The sequence below is a fragment of the Salmo trutta genome, chromosome 25 (genome assembly GCF_901001165.1).
Source record: "Salmo trutta chromosome 25, fSalTru1.1, whole genome shotgun sequence".
Classification (NCBI taxonomy): Eukaryota; Metazoa; Chordata; class Actinopteri; order Salmoniformes; family Salmonidae; genus Salmo; species Salmo trutta.
Genome location: NC_042981.1, coordinates 12875985 through 12890575, shown reverse-complemented (window position 1 = coordinate 12890575; position 14591 = coordinate 12875985). Strand labels below are relative to the sequence as shown.

The 14591-nt window shown below is 41.1% G+C and overlaps 2 protein-coding genes across 4 annotated transcripts in view; one reads left to right on the top strand and one right to left on the bottom strand.

The window, feature by feature from the left end:
- fut8a (fucosyltransferase 8a (alpha (1,6) fucosyltransferase)) overlaps positions 1-3823 on the bottom strand; it is a 158979-nt gene extending 155156 nt beyond the window's left edge. For both annotated transcript variants that reach the window (XM_029712960.1, XM_029712962.1), the window contains exon 1: positions 3616-3823. The gene's annotated coding sequence lies outside the window, so the exon portion shown is untranslated. The remainder of the gene's footprint in view (positions 1-3615) is intronic.
- Positions 3824-8349: 4526 nt separating this feature from the next.
- On the top strand, positions 8350-13623 carry dnal1 (dynein, axonemal, light chain 1). 2 transcript variants are annotated; one of them, XM_029712958.1, is made up of 9 exons: positions 8350-8419; positions 9261-9299; positions 9430-9539; positions 9804-9859; positions 9995-10050; positions 10177-10303; positions 12305-12445; positions 12691-12768; positions 12873-13623. In XM_029712958.1, exons 1-8 carry the CDS (start codon positions 8417-8419, stop codon positions 12735-12737), a joined length of 579 nt encoding a protein of 192 aa, XP_029568818.1. In that variant the 5' UTR covers positions 8350-8416; the 3' UTR covers positions 12738-12768; positions 12873-13623. The 2 variants fall into 2 exon arrangements, with proteins under 2 accessions (XP_029568818.1, XP_029568819.1); XM_029712959.1 differs by lacking the exon at positions 8350-8419 and adding an exon at positions 8695-8998.
- The last annotated feature ends 968 nt before the right edge of the window (positions 13624-14591 follow it).

Sequence of the window (14591 nt, the reverse complement as noted above, 5' to 3'; positions counted from 1 at the left end):
GAGATGTGTCGGTTACTTGAACTCTCTGAATCATTTATTTGGGCTACAATCTGAGGTGCAGCTAACTCTAATGAACTTATCCTCTGCAGCAGAGGTAACTCTAGGTCTTCCTTTCCTGTGACGGTCCTAATGAGAGCCAGTTTCATCATAGTGCATGATGGGTTTTGCGTCTGCACTTGCAGAAACGTTCAAAGTTCTTGACATGTTCTGCATTGACTGACCTTCTTGTCTTAAAGTAATGATGGACTGTCGTTTCTCTTTGCTTATTTGAGCTGTTCATGACATAATATGGACTAGGTCTTTTACCAAATAGGGCTGTCTTCTGTATACCACCCCTACCTTGTCACAACACAACTGATTGGCTCAAACGCATTAAGAAGGAAAGAAATTCCACAAATGTACTTTTAACAAGGCAACCCTGTTAATTGAAATGCATTCCAGGTGACTACCTCATGAAGCCGATTGAAAGAATGCCAAGAGTGTGCAAAGCTGTCATCAAGGCAAAGGTTGGCTACATTGAAGAATCTCCAATATGTGTTATTTCATAGTTTTGATGTCTTCACTATTATTCTATTATGAGTAGGTGTGTCCAAACTTTTGACTGGTACTGTACATAGATACATATTTACAAATATCTTCACATGGTGATGTTTGTATTAGTTAAAAACACATTTGAAAAATTACTATTTTAAATTCACAGTGTACATTATATCTATCTATCAATCATATAGCCTACCCCTATATACATTTTAGTAATTTATCAGGCGTTTAGCATAGCGACATGCAGTCACTATAAAAATACAGGCAAGTGGAAATGGCTTTTCATTTGGAGGGCATGATCAAGTGTAGAGTTTGAAAGGAAATGATCTCAAATCTCAATAACATAAAAGCTTTTCTAGTATGGTCACAATGGGCAGTTTCTATTTCAACAAAGCACAAGATGAAGTTCGTGCATGCGTTGGGTAGCAGCAGATCACGTATATCAAGTGTGTTGTTACTGTTAGCTATACTTGACAGCCATTCCAAGGTCTAAATTGCTGTTGGTCACTCCCTTCACAATCAAGCATTTTCAACAAGGACAGCCTGGGGTCAGTTCTGAACCATGTAATAAATGTGAAATATGATTAGTATAAAACGAGCATGACAAGCAGGGTCTTATTCAGTCTTCTATTGCCTACGAGACAAATTAAACTGGTCATGGGGTAGGCCAATGACAGGTGCTTTCAAGTGTAACCATTACTATGGTGTCCAGGATGTCCACTATACATACTGGGAAGAATTAAAATAAGGTGAAATGACCACACTGTTGTCTCTCAACCATTCACACCCTCTCTCTTTCCAGTGACTTGAATCTGTCAGATGATTGAAAAAAACTCAAATGTGAAAAAAATCTGAATCAGAATGTGGTGCAGCCTCTGGCATCATTGTGGTTTACTTAATTAATATAGTCTGTAATGGGGTAGAGTGAATAGTTACAGGAAATTAAAGATTTATGAATTGGCCAATTGTGCAATCACCCCAATCAGAGGACAGAACGAGACATTCACATTACATAGATCATTATTGTGGTACGCTTGGCAAAGCGGGACATTTGATTTAGCAGAACATCATCTCAATTCTCTGAAACAAATTAAGCTGTGAAATGCTATCATTTCTACATTTTGAAGCACATCAAAAATATGAAATGGTCAGAATTCTAGCATTAAATGCATTACACTAGCCTATACTAAAGGCCTATTACTAGCCTACGTTAAATGCCTAATACTAGACTACATTAAAGGCCGAATACTAGCCTACATTAAAGGCCTAATACTAGCCTACATTAAAGATCTATTACTAGCCTACATTAAAGGCCTAATACTAGCGTACATTAAAGGCCTAATACTAGCCTACATTAAAGGCCTAATACTAGACTACATTAAAGGCCTAATACTAGCTTACATTAAAGACCTATTACTAGCCTACGTTAAAGGCCTATTACTAGCCTACATTAAAGGCCTAATACTAGCCTACATTAAAGATCTATTACTAGCCTACATTAAAGGCCTAATACTAGCCTACATTAAAGGCCTATTACTAGCCTACATTAAAGACCTATTACTAGCCTACATTAAAGGCCTAATACTAGCCTACATTAAAGGCCTATTACAAGCCTACATTAAAGGCCTATTACTAGCCTACATTAAAGGCCTAATACTAACCTACATTAAAAGCCTATTACTAGCCTACATTAAAGGCCTATTACTAGCCTACATTAAAGGCCTAATACTAGCCTACATTAAAGGCCTAATACTAGCCTACATTAAAGACCTATTACTAGCCTACATTAAAGGCCTAATACTAGCCTACATTAAAGGCCTAATACTACTTCATTATGGGCATACTACTCACACAGTAATGTGTCCGGATTGAAGTCATTCGATGGCTACTATCCAACAGATGGATGAGGCAAGTTGGCTGGGCTCCAGTCCCTAATTGCATGTTTACATCTCAAGATATCCTATTTCAGATCCACCAGCTGTGAGCCAGTTGACCATAACTGACCACAGGGTTTTCATTCAGTTCAAAGGTTAAGTCTGTTAGATGTGCACATGCACATAGACCTATAGGCTTATCTATCTATTTTACTACAAGTCCTACTGTGGTATGTGGTAATAACACAGCGGCCAGGGAATGAAAACATGTGGAATGAAATAATCATGTAGTAGAGCATAGCATGATTACTGAGTTGGGTCCAAAACAAAATGTAACAACGAACACAGCATGGGAGAAACATTCTCAGCCACCAGCTATGACAACAAAAACACTAAGAACAGAATGTATGTGTGTGTGTGCGTGTGTGTTTGTGTGTGTGCGCGTGCGAACGAGCGTGTGTGTATCAGTTAACGTTCTGATTTATGACGTACTAATAACAAATAGCAACATCAACATTAGACGTATTACTCAACTCTAGTCTATGGTGGATCAACTGCACAAAGACAACTGAATGCGTATCAAAAAGAAGTAGGTTAGGCTACTTTTCATCGGTTTCAACCAATGTCTAAAAAATAGCGGGGTGGCTCACGATCTGCTTTGACTCGACCCAGCAAGACGGACAAGGGAGCAGCGGCCGATGCAGCCTGACTTCACAAAATAACGGTCCAATATAACCACACAAAACATAAGCATTTCGTTTGTTTATAAGAAAGCTTCACAATACACTTGTCATTCTTGGTAAATGTGAGCGTTTTCTGTCAATACAGCATTATTCATTTAAAGACGTAAGATGGAGAAACGTCGCAGTTCATTGTCCCTGGATGGTGATTGAATTGTATTTCTCATACCTAATCAAATGTTAATTAACATAACCATTATATGCACAATGTAGCAAAACTGAACGAATTCCTCTCCGAAAACTTCCTGTGCATGAATGACTTTCATAAGGAAGATGCGAATTCTAACGGAACCTCGTCCGACAACTCCTTAGTGTAAATCCGTGTCCGCTATTTTGTTACCTCTCGGCTGCGGTCGAAGCAGGCAAATAGCAACAGGCCAGGGATGGAGGGAGAAAGGAGACGGCGCAGACACCAATTCCTATTCGTTTTCTGCAACACACAATATAAGGCATTGGCTTACCTGGCTTTATCTCATTGAGCTTGCATTTCTTCAAGGTCTATATTCTGCCTGACCATGATGCTTTGAGTTGTAAACTGTCTGAAGACTGAAGGCGGAAACAGGAACTGGGTAGGAGCAGGACTGCTGCGCGCCTGACGAGTAGTCACTCCGCTATGCTTGGCTTCTAATGAGGAGACTCGAATTGACACAGAGCCCCATTGCGCATGCTTGCGTCAATTCAATGACCGGTTCGATCTGCTCACACTCCATCCAGTCTTCTGGACTAGGCGACAATGATGCGTCGTCATTAAAAAATCGGAACCTTTTGAACTATATTGTGTTCTACTCTTTTTATATGAGGCTATTTGGTATTACCAGAATATACGTTGAAATTGAACAGCTCAAATTGAACAGCTCAACAAACAGGTGTCTTAATTATATCTATGTGTGAGGCTCTGAAAAATCTGAAGATAGTGTATAAATCATACATTTCAATATCTGTGGAAAGGGTTCTACATGAAACCCAAAACTGTTGGAACCAAAAGGGTTCTACCTGAAACCAACAAGGGTTCTTCAAAGGGTTATCCTATGGGGCAGCCGATGAACCCTTTAACATTTTTCTAAGTGTGTTCAGGTATGCAGGAGTAGGACTAGGACTAGGTTATTTCAGGAGCTATAAAAGTTAATGATATCCCAGACTTAGAAAGAGTGGGTGGCAGGTGGGTACATATGTCATGGCATCTGTTTAGCATACCGTCTAGGAAACAGACACTTTATTGGCTAACGAAAGTTTCCCTGACATTAAGCTGACACTGTCCAAACAACCATTATGTTATAGTCCCTTTATGATATGCAAATCAGTTAGACAGACTCATTTCCCTAATACCTGCCCTAAGATCATATTTCTAGCAGCAGCACACTGTGCCTGTATTCATAAAGTACCTCAGATTACTCAGAGTACTGGTATAGGATCAGTTTTGCCTTTTACATCATAATGAATAAAGACTACATGGATAGGGAGGATCCAATCTTAGACCAGACATTACTACTCTGAGACACTTTTTTAATATGGGCCGTGAACCGCAGCCATATATAAACCCTGGTAAATTAGAAACGCTCAATGTTCTATGCTTGCCAGCAATACAGTTTTGTTAAACAATCTTGATTGTTGTCACGATCGTCGAAAGGAGCGGACCGAGGCGCAGCGTGTGTATAGTTCCACATATTTTATTTCAAAGTGAAAATTAACAAAAACAACAAAGAATCAACGAACGTCCAGTACAGAGCGCACTAAGGCACTAACTGAAAACAATATCCTACAACACAGGTGGGAACAATGGGCAACTTAAGTATGATCCCCAATTAGAGACAACGATAATCAGCTGCCTCTAATTGGGAACCATACAAATACCAACATAGAAATAGAAACGCTAGAAACCCCCCTAGTCACGCTCTGACCTATACACCATAGAGAACCCAGAGGGCGTGACCATTGTTTGGCAACGGTACACCTGGAGGAAGCTAGCCAAATAACCTATAGGCCTGTTACTCTAGTATACACTAGATAGCATAGCCACAGAAGGTGGTCTTGTTTTCATAAACCAACAATGTTGTGCTAGACTATATACAGGGGGTATAGAGTCAATGTGCGGGGGAACCGGTTAGTTGAGGTAATATGTACATGTAGGTAGAGTTATTAAAGTGACTATGAATAGATAATAACAGAGAGTAGCAGTGGCGTAAAAGAGGGGGTGGGGTGGGGGAAGGGCAATGCACATAGTCTGGGTAGACATTTGATTAGATGTTCAGGAGTCTTATGGCTTGGGGGTAGAAGCTGTTTAGAAGCCTCTTGGACCTAGACTTGGCACTCCGGTACAGCTAGATGGCAAGAAGCTTGGCCCCAGTGATGTACTGGGCCGTACGCACTACCCTCTGTAGTGCCTTACGGTCGGAGGCCGCGCAGTTGCCATACCAGGCAGTGATGCAGACAGTCAGGATGGTGCAGCTGTAGAACCTTTTGAGGATGTGAGGACCCATGCCAAATCTTTTCAGTCTCCTGAGGGGGAATGCTCTCTGCACGACTGTCTTGGTGTGCTTGGACCATGTTAGTTTGTTGGTGATGTGGACACCAAGGGACTTGAAGCTCTCAACCTGCTCCACTACAGCCCCATCGATAAGAATGGGGGCGTGCTCGGTCCTTCTTTTCCTGTAGTCCAAAATCATCTCCTTTGTCTTGATCACGTTGAGGGAGAGGTTGTTGTCCTGGCACCACACGGCCAGGTCTCTGACCTCCTCCCTATAGGCTGTCTCGTTGTTGTCTGTGATCAGGCCTACCATTGTTGTGTCATCGGCAAACTTAATGATGGTGTTGGAGTCGTGCCTGGCCGTGCAGTCATGCGTGAACACGGAGTACAGGAGGGGCCTGAGCACGCACCCCTGAGGGGCCCCTGTGTTGAGGATCAGCATGTTGGATGTGTTGTAAGGATCCAGTTGCAGAGGAAGATGTTTAGTCCCAGGGTCCTTAGCTTATTGATAAGCTTTGAGGGCGCTATGGTGTTGAACGCTGAGCTGTAGTCAATGAATAGCATTTTCACATAGGTGTTCCTTTTGCCCAGGTGGGAAAGGGCAGTGTGGAGTGCAATAGAGATTGCATCATCTGTGGATCTGTTTGGGCGGTATGCAACTTGGAGTGGGTCTAGGGTTTCTGGGATAATGCTGTTGATGTGGGCCATGACCAGCCTTTCAAAGCACTTCATGGCTAAAGATGTGAGGGCTACGGGTCGGTAGTTGTTTAGGCAGGTTACTTTAGTGTTCTTGGGCACAGGGACTATGGTGGTCTGCGTAAAACATGTTGGTATTACAGACTCGGACAGGGAGAGGTTGAAAATGTCAGTGAAGAGACTTGCCAGTTGGTCAGCGCATGCTCGCAGTACACATCCTGGTAATCCATCTGGCCCTGTGGCCTTGTGAATGTTGACCTGTTTAAAGGTCTTACTTACATCAACTGCAGAGAGCGTGATCACACAGTCGTGCAGAACAGCTGGTGCTCTCATGCATGTTTCAGTGTTATTTGTTTCGAAGCGAGCATAGAAGTAGTTTAGCTCGTCTGGTAGGCACGTGTCACTGGGTAGCTCTCGGCTGTGCTTCCTTTTGTAGTCTGTAATAGTTTGCAAGTCCTGCCACATCCGACGAGCAACGGAGCCGGTGTAGTACGATTCGATCTTAGTCCTGTATTGACACGCTGCCTGTTTGAGCTACCACTCAAAGCTCTGACGAAGGCCGTTGGGCCGATACGTAAGCTTATTAAATACCAGTGATACTATCAAGAGCAGTGTGCGGTTTCTTTCATCCTGTTTTAATTGCTTTAATTGTTGCCATGCACCTGCAACAAGACTGCTCAGATGTGCGAGTGCCTTTTGAATCTTGAGCTACCACTCCTTGAAAGCGGCAGCTGTAGCTTTTAGCTCGGTGCGGATATTGCCTGTAATCCATGGCTTCTGGTTGGGGTATGTACGTACGGTTGCTGTGGGGATGACGTCGTCGATGAAATTATTGATGAAGCTAATGACTGATTTGGTGTACTCCTCAATGCCATTGGAAGAATCCCATAACATTTTCCAGTCTGTGCTAGCAAAACTGTCCTGTAGCTTAGCATCTGCTTCATCTGACCACTTTTTTATTGACTGAGCCACTGGTGCTTCCTGCTTTAATATTAGCTTGTAAGCAGGAATCAGGAGGATAGAATTATGGTCAGATTTTCCAAATGGAGGGTGAGGGAGAGCTTTGTATGCGTATCTGTGTGTGGAGTAAAAGTGGTCTGGAGTTTGTTTCTCTCTGGTTGCATATTTAACATGCTGATAGAAATGTAGTAAAATGGATTTAAGTTTCCCTGCATTAAAGTCCCCGGCCACTAGGAGAGCCGCCTCTGGATGAACGTTTTCCTGTTTGCTTATTGCACACCAGTATTTCTACTTGCACATCCTCATCTGCACATCTATCACTCCAGTGTTAATTGCTAAATTGTAATTACTTCGCCACTATGGCCTATTTATTGCCTTACCTCCTTACTTCATTTGTACACACTGTATACAGATTTTCCTATTGTGTTATTGACTGTACGTTTGTTTATCCCATGTGTAACTCTGTGTTGTTGTTTTTTTTCGCACTGCTTTGCTTTATCTTGGCCAGGTCGCATTTGTGGCCTACCTGGTTAATATAAAGGTGAAAAAAATATAGATATATTTGCGGAATACAGCTCATTGAGTGTGATCTTAGTGCCAGCATCGGTCTGTGGTGGTATGTAGACAGCTACGAAAAATACTGATGAAAACTCTCTAGGTAGATAGTGTGGTGAAGCATAAGATATTACAGTTTTTAATGTCCCGATGGTAATCTTCCTCGGACGTCGTCAATTTTATTTTCCAATGATTGCATGTTAGCTAGTAGAATGGAAGGCAGTGTTTTTTTTCGATCGCCTACGAATTCTCAGTAGGCAGCCCGATCTCCGTGGAATAGTGGTGAGGTTTTAATGGGTGCAGTGTTAGTTGGTAGGACAAATTTTCACAAAGTGTAACGATATAAAATAACAGTTAGCTGATACATAGCCAATACAGTAGGTGGCGGCATGCACTTATAACATTTATTTGTTGACCGCCATAAAAACCAAAGAAAAAGAAGAAGGAAAAAGAAGAGAAGAAGAAAAAGAAGAAGAGGCGGAGGGTATAGGTAGTAGGGGGCGTGGGAAAGATGTTGCTCGAGCTCCTGCACATGCGTCGTGACTTGTGAAGCTTCAGTCTGTGTCATAGCAACCGGAGAGGACAACATGGTGAGTTGTTTGGCTCCTAAAATGCGTTATGAATGTCGTTTATCAGTAACTTGCTAGCTTGAAAGATTATTTTGCATAAAAAAAATTCACCAAAACAATGTTAACGTTGTAGCTATAGTACTATTAAATGTTTGCTAGCTACTGCCATAAACATGAACGACGCACAAATCTCAGCCCCATCTAAGGCGTTAACTTTATCTAGCTGAACGACGTTAGCTAATGTTAACCTGGGAAAGGGCTAAAAGGACACGCCTGACGCCCAAACCGATATTTCGATTCATAATTTATAAAAAAAAATGTGGGTTAGGGTTAGTGTTAGGTTTTTACGTTTAAGCGTTAGCTTTGTCCATGTAGTCTCTCCCGTAACCTGTCTGCTAGGAACTAGGAAATAGCAATCATTCTCCAGCCGTGATCTTGTGAATGTAACATAACGTTAATATATTATGCATCAGTTTGACAGCTTGTTAGTATGAAGATCAACTCGTGTGAAGATGGCTAGCCAGCTACTGCTAACGTTAGCTAGCTTGCTACCTAACGTTAGCTATTCACGTTAGCTAAAGACACTCAACTAACGTTAAGGTGCTATGTTCTGTTTACGTTAGCGTTGCTATGATTTGAATGATTGATTTGTGCATGATTCGATTATATAACTGACAGCTGTTTGTCAGTGGTAGCATTTATTACATTAAAATAAGCTAGGCATAACGCTGTTGTAAACGTATCTAATGCAAAGGCCAGTCATAGCTGCAACAGTATAGCTGCACGATTAGCTGATGGATTTGCATGACTACTGACTGAGATTTTATCAGTTGAACTAGAAGTTTGTATTATTGTTTCACAGGCAAAACCAACAACCATAAAAGAAGCCCTTGTGAAATGGGTAAGTGCATCAGAGCTCTCTCTTAGCCTGGTCACAGATAAGTTCTGTTTGTGCTGTTTAGTTAACTCTCATGGCAATGGCCAATAGGATTTCACATTACGGCACAAAATACCTTGTGTGATTTCAACAGGAGGAGAAGGCAGGAGAGAAGGTGGGGGAGGCGAAAGCAGTCAAGCTGTATGGTCAGATTCCTCCTATTGAGAAGATGGATGCTTCTCTCTCCACCCTCATCAACTGCGAGTGAGTGAAACCTTATTCCTCTTAATTCTGAGACCTAATTTCATAGTACAAGGATGGTAATTCAATATGGGAATATCTGGGGCTCTATTCATTCATAAATCTGATTCTCCTTTGTGAAACTTTATCCAGCTTCGGTCTGAAACCTATTTTAATAGATCATGGGTGGTCACATACAAACACACTCTCTATACGAATGTTATGCTGCTGTTCTTTTCTTCTATAAATCCGATTCTCCACTTCCTGTCCCTGTGTTCTTCTGAACAGGAAATTGTCCCTGTCTACAAACTGCATTGAGAAAATTGCCAACTTGAATGGCCTCAGTGAGTATGCGTCACACTGATGTGTCTTCATGGAAACAACACTTCAACTAGGGCCTGTAATGTAAACGGAGAGAAGGTGTAAAATGTGTAATCATTTAAAAAGCTGAGACGTGATGCCTTTTCTCTATCTCACAGAAAACCTACGGATATTATCACTAGGGCGGAACAACATCAAAAATCTAAACGGACTGGTGATTATGGCATTTTTGTGATCTACTATATTACTTGTTACTATGTTGTAATCTTAGCCCAAGAATGTTCTTGCATAGGATTAGGAAATTAAATGTTTACTCAACTTGTACTGTCTGTCTCTGCAGGAGGCTGTTGGTGACACGCTAGAAGAACTGTGGATTTCCTACAACCTGATAGAGAAGCTCAAAGGAATTCATGTTATGAAGAAGCTCAAGGTCCTCTACATGTCTAACAACCTGGTCAAGGATTGGGGTAGGCATTGGTTTCATTTCCATGGGCCAAGAGTGTGCCATGTTGCCCTATGTACATAGTCATGGAACACTGGTCACTTGAATAATGTTTACATACAGTTGAAGTTGGAAGTTTACATGCACTTAGGTTGGAGTCATTAAAACTCTTTTTTCAACCACTCCACAAATGTCTTGTTAACAAACTATAGTTTTGGCAAGTCGGTTAGGACATCTACTTTGTGCATGGCACAAGTAATTTTTCCCAACAATTGTTTACAAACAGATTATTTCACTTATAATTCACTGTATCACAATTCCAGTGGGTCAGAAGTTTACATACACTTAGTTGACTGTGCCTTTAAACAGCTTGGAAAATTCCAGAAAATGATGTCATGGCTTTAGAAGATTCTGATAGGCTAATTGACATAATTTGAGTGAATTGGGGGTGTACCTGTGGATGTATTTCAAGGACTACCTTCAAACTCAGTGCCACTTTGCTTGACATCATGGGATAATCCAAAGAAATCAGCCAAGACCTCAGAAAAATAATTGTTGACCTCCACAAGTCTGGTTCATCCTTGGGAGCAATTTCCAAATGCCTGAAGGTACCATTCATCTGTTCATCTGTACAAACAATAGTACGCAAGTATAAACACCATGGGACCACGCAGATGTCATACCACTCAGGAAGGAGACGCATTCTGTCTCCCGGTGATGAATGTACTTTGGTGCGAAAATTGCAAATCAATCACAGAACAACAGCAAAGGACCTTTTGAAGATGCTTGAGGAAACGGGTACAAAAGCATCTATATCCACAGTAAAACGAGTCCTATATCGACATAGCCTGAAAGGCCACTCAGCAAGCAAGAAGCCACTGCTCCAGAACCGCCATAAAAAAGCCAGACTACGGTTTGCAACTGCACATGGGGACAAAGATTGTACTTTTTGGAGAAATGTCCTTTGGTCTGATGAAACAAAAATATGACTGTTTGGCCATAATGACCATCGTTATGTTTGGAGGAAAAAGGGGGAGGCTTGCAAGTCGAAGAACACCATCCCAACCATGAAGCGTGGGGGTGCTTTGAGGAATGTAAATTATGTGAACATCTCAAGACATCAGTCAGGAAGTTAAAGCTTGGTCGCAAATGGGTCTTCGAAATGGACAATGACCCCAAGCATACTTCCAAAGTTGTGGCAAAATGGCTTAAGGACAACAAAGTCAAGGTATCGGAGTGGCCATCACAAAGCCCTGACCTCAACCCTATAGAAAATTTGTGGGAAGAACTGAAAAAGCGTTTGCGAGCAAGGATGCCTACAAACCTGACTCAGTTACACCAGCTCTGTCAGGGGGAATGGGCCAAAATTCACCCAACTTATTGTGGGAAGGCTACCCAAAACGGTTGAGCCAAGTTAAACAATTTAAAGGCATGTGTAAACTTCTGACCCACTGGGAATGTGATGAAAGAAATAAAAGCTGAAATAAATCATTCTCTCTACTATTATTCTGACATTTCACATTCTTAAAATAAAGTGGTGATCCTAACTGACCTAAGACAGGGAATCTTTACTCTGATTAAATGTCAGGAATTGTGAAAAACTGAGTTTAAATGTATTTGGCTAAGGTGTAATTTAAGCTTCTGACTTCAACTGTACTATTTATATATCTACTGCTGTACTAAATTTGTGATTATATTTAAAAAAAAAATATTATTGTGTGTTGATATTTGCTGCATTGACCGATTGGAACTAGTAACATAAGCATTTCGCTGCACCAACCATGCTAAACTGTGTACGTGACTAATAAAATGTGATTTGATTTTGATGGTAGCTACACTACACTGTTTGTGGTTGCATGCACAGTCACTTCTGTGTCTGTGTTGTGGAGAAAATGCCCCACCTCAGTAAATTGTACCATGGGAATAAGAGTGGTAATATCCTCATTATCATGCCTGCCTCATGAACAAAGTCAATTATGATAACATGTTTGATGGTCACCATTACAACTGTGGTTTTCCATTACAGCTGAGTTCCTGAAGCTAGCTGACCTTCCATCCTTAGTGGACATGGTGTTTGTTGGAAACCCTCTGGAGGAGAAATACTCAGCTGAGGGGAACTGGCTAGAAGAGGCCACCAAGAGGCTGCCCAAGCTGAAGAAACTAGATGGTAAGACTGTCCGCCTCCTATTTGTTTTCTCTAATAGGATGCTATATTCCTAGGACTGTATTGATGTCATCCTAAGCTACTTACTATTGGGCTGATCCAAACTACACTATTTTGAGCCAATCTTCAGATAGTGTGGCTCCGTATAGAACAGCCTGCTGTCATTTCACATTGCTTATTTCAGTAGTTTTTGCTATTGATGTGTCAACAATCCTAACAGCTTTGGTCTCCATCTCTCTCCTGTTTAGGGAACCCAGTGATCAAGGCGGATGATGATGACGAGGGAGACAGTTAACCCATTCCATTTAATCTCTTACAGTTTACAGGTTGTTGTTTTTCAAATATTTTTATTGAAATGGTTTCTATACCAGCATCATTGAGAATCAATCCACCAGGCAATATCCTATTATCTTATTTGTTCTCTTTTTAGATGTTGAATAAGCTCATTCCACTGGTTGGGAGATGACCTCTCATAGAAGCACATTGCTGAAACTTTTACGGCTCCATGGATGTCAGGAAATAAAAAGTCATACGAAAGAGGTAGTAAAGTTAATGTTTGATGTCATGTATGTATGTCACTGTTGCACATATGAAACAGCCTCCTCTGAGGTTACTACACAAACATTATAAAAGGTACATTCACATTGGTCTTGTCCATCAGCCGGCTCTCTAGCCTGGGGACAAGGTTACAGTCCCATTCGTGAGCAAGACATTTTGTATTTATTTTTAAGCAACCAACCAAGGCGGGCTATGTGCATGTTGATGCCCTGCTCCAAAAAGCACATTTACATTTTTGTATGGGTGCTGATGGTCTTATTTTCACACGATTCCTGACTCACACTCGGCTTGCATGCATAAAGGACGTTAGTTTTGGACCTGTATGCAGCCTTCAAGGAGGAATATGAGGTTGCACACAAAACGGGGTGAAGGCCAGGGGAGAACAATTTTGAAGTATTTTCTGTGCATGGATGAATACTGTATTTTAAAAAGATGGAAGAAGAACTAAATATATATATATGTATATGTAGCTCTAGTCTTGGCTAATAGTACATTCTTTTTCTTACGTTTGTATATTATTAGGCATGTTTTGTATAAAATGAATATACTGAGATGTTTATGATTTTTTTAAATGGCATTTTAAATGTTGAAATTTGGTATGTTGCATTAAACTATTGAAGTCATGTTTTGTGGTGTTCTATGGGGTTCTTTCATGAGCGCATTATAAATATGTACATACACTATTATTTGACAAGACAATGGCGTAATACATTCAGGCATAAACAAACAATAAGTAGGTCTACTCTTGTTATTGCAGTGTTCATACAAAACATCTATGAAATCTAGCTGCAGTCCACCCACAAAAATTGTCCAGCACAGTAGCTAAATATAAACGCAACAATTTTACTGAGTTACAGTTCATATAAGGAAGTCAGTTAAACAAAATAAATGTATTAGGCCCTAATCTATGTATTTCACATGCCTGCAAACACAGATATTAATCTGTTGGTCACAGATACTGTACCTTAAAAAAAGGTTGGGGTGTGAATCAGAAAACCAGTCAGTGCGAATCAACTCCTTTGCATAGAGTTGATCAGGCTGTTGATTGTGGCCTGTGGAATCAGTGTTGCCAACTTAGCGACTTTGTCGCTCTATTTAGCGAGTATTCAGACCCCTCTAGCGACACATTTTCAAAAAAGTGACGAGCGACAAATCTAGCAACTTTTTCTGGTGTTATTGGAGACTTTTGGAGACTGACCTAAAAGCAGGTATCGTTCTTCCTCTTCTCAACGAGCAGCAGGTGCTGCCTTGGGTCCCACAGCACATACAGGCGGCCCAGTCCTCGCACAGCAGTCACTCCCAGCTGCAGTCAGAGCAGGAGATGTTCAGCCCTCCGCGTCCAGACTGTAAATGAATCGCGCATGCGGGAAGTTGCCGCTGGCTGATCCCGCCCTGGCTTACATTTAAAAAAAAAAAATTAACCTGAATTAGGGCCAGACTAGTGACCAAAATGTTCTCACATTGCCGTTGACAGTTTTTTTATTGTCTCTTTTTGGTCCATTTAGATTGTTAATGTAGATTGTATACAAAAAAAGAAAAAAATGTTACGGTTAAAAATGTTCATGTTTTACTGTGACTTGTTGTAGGCTCC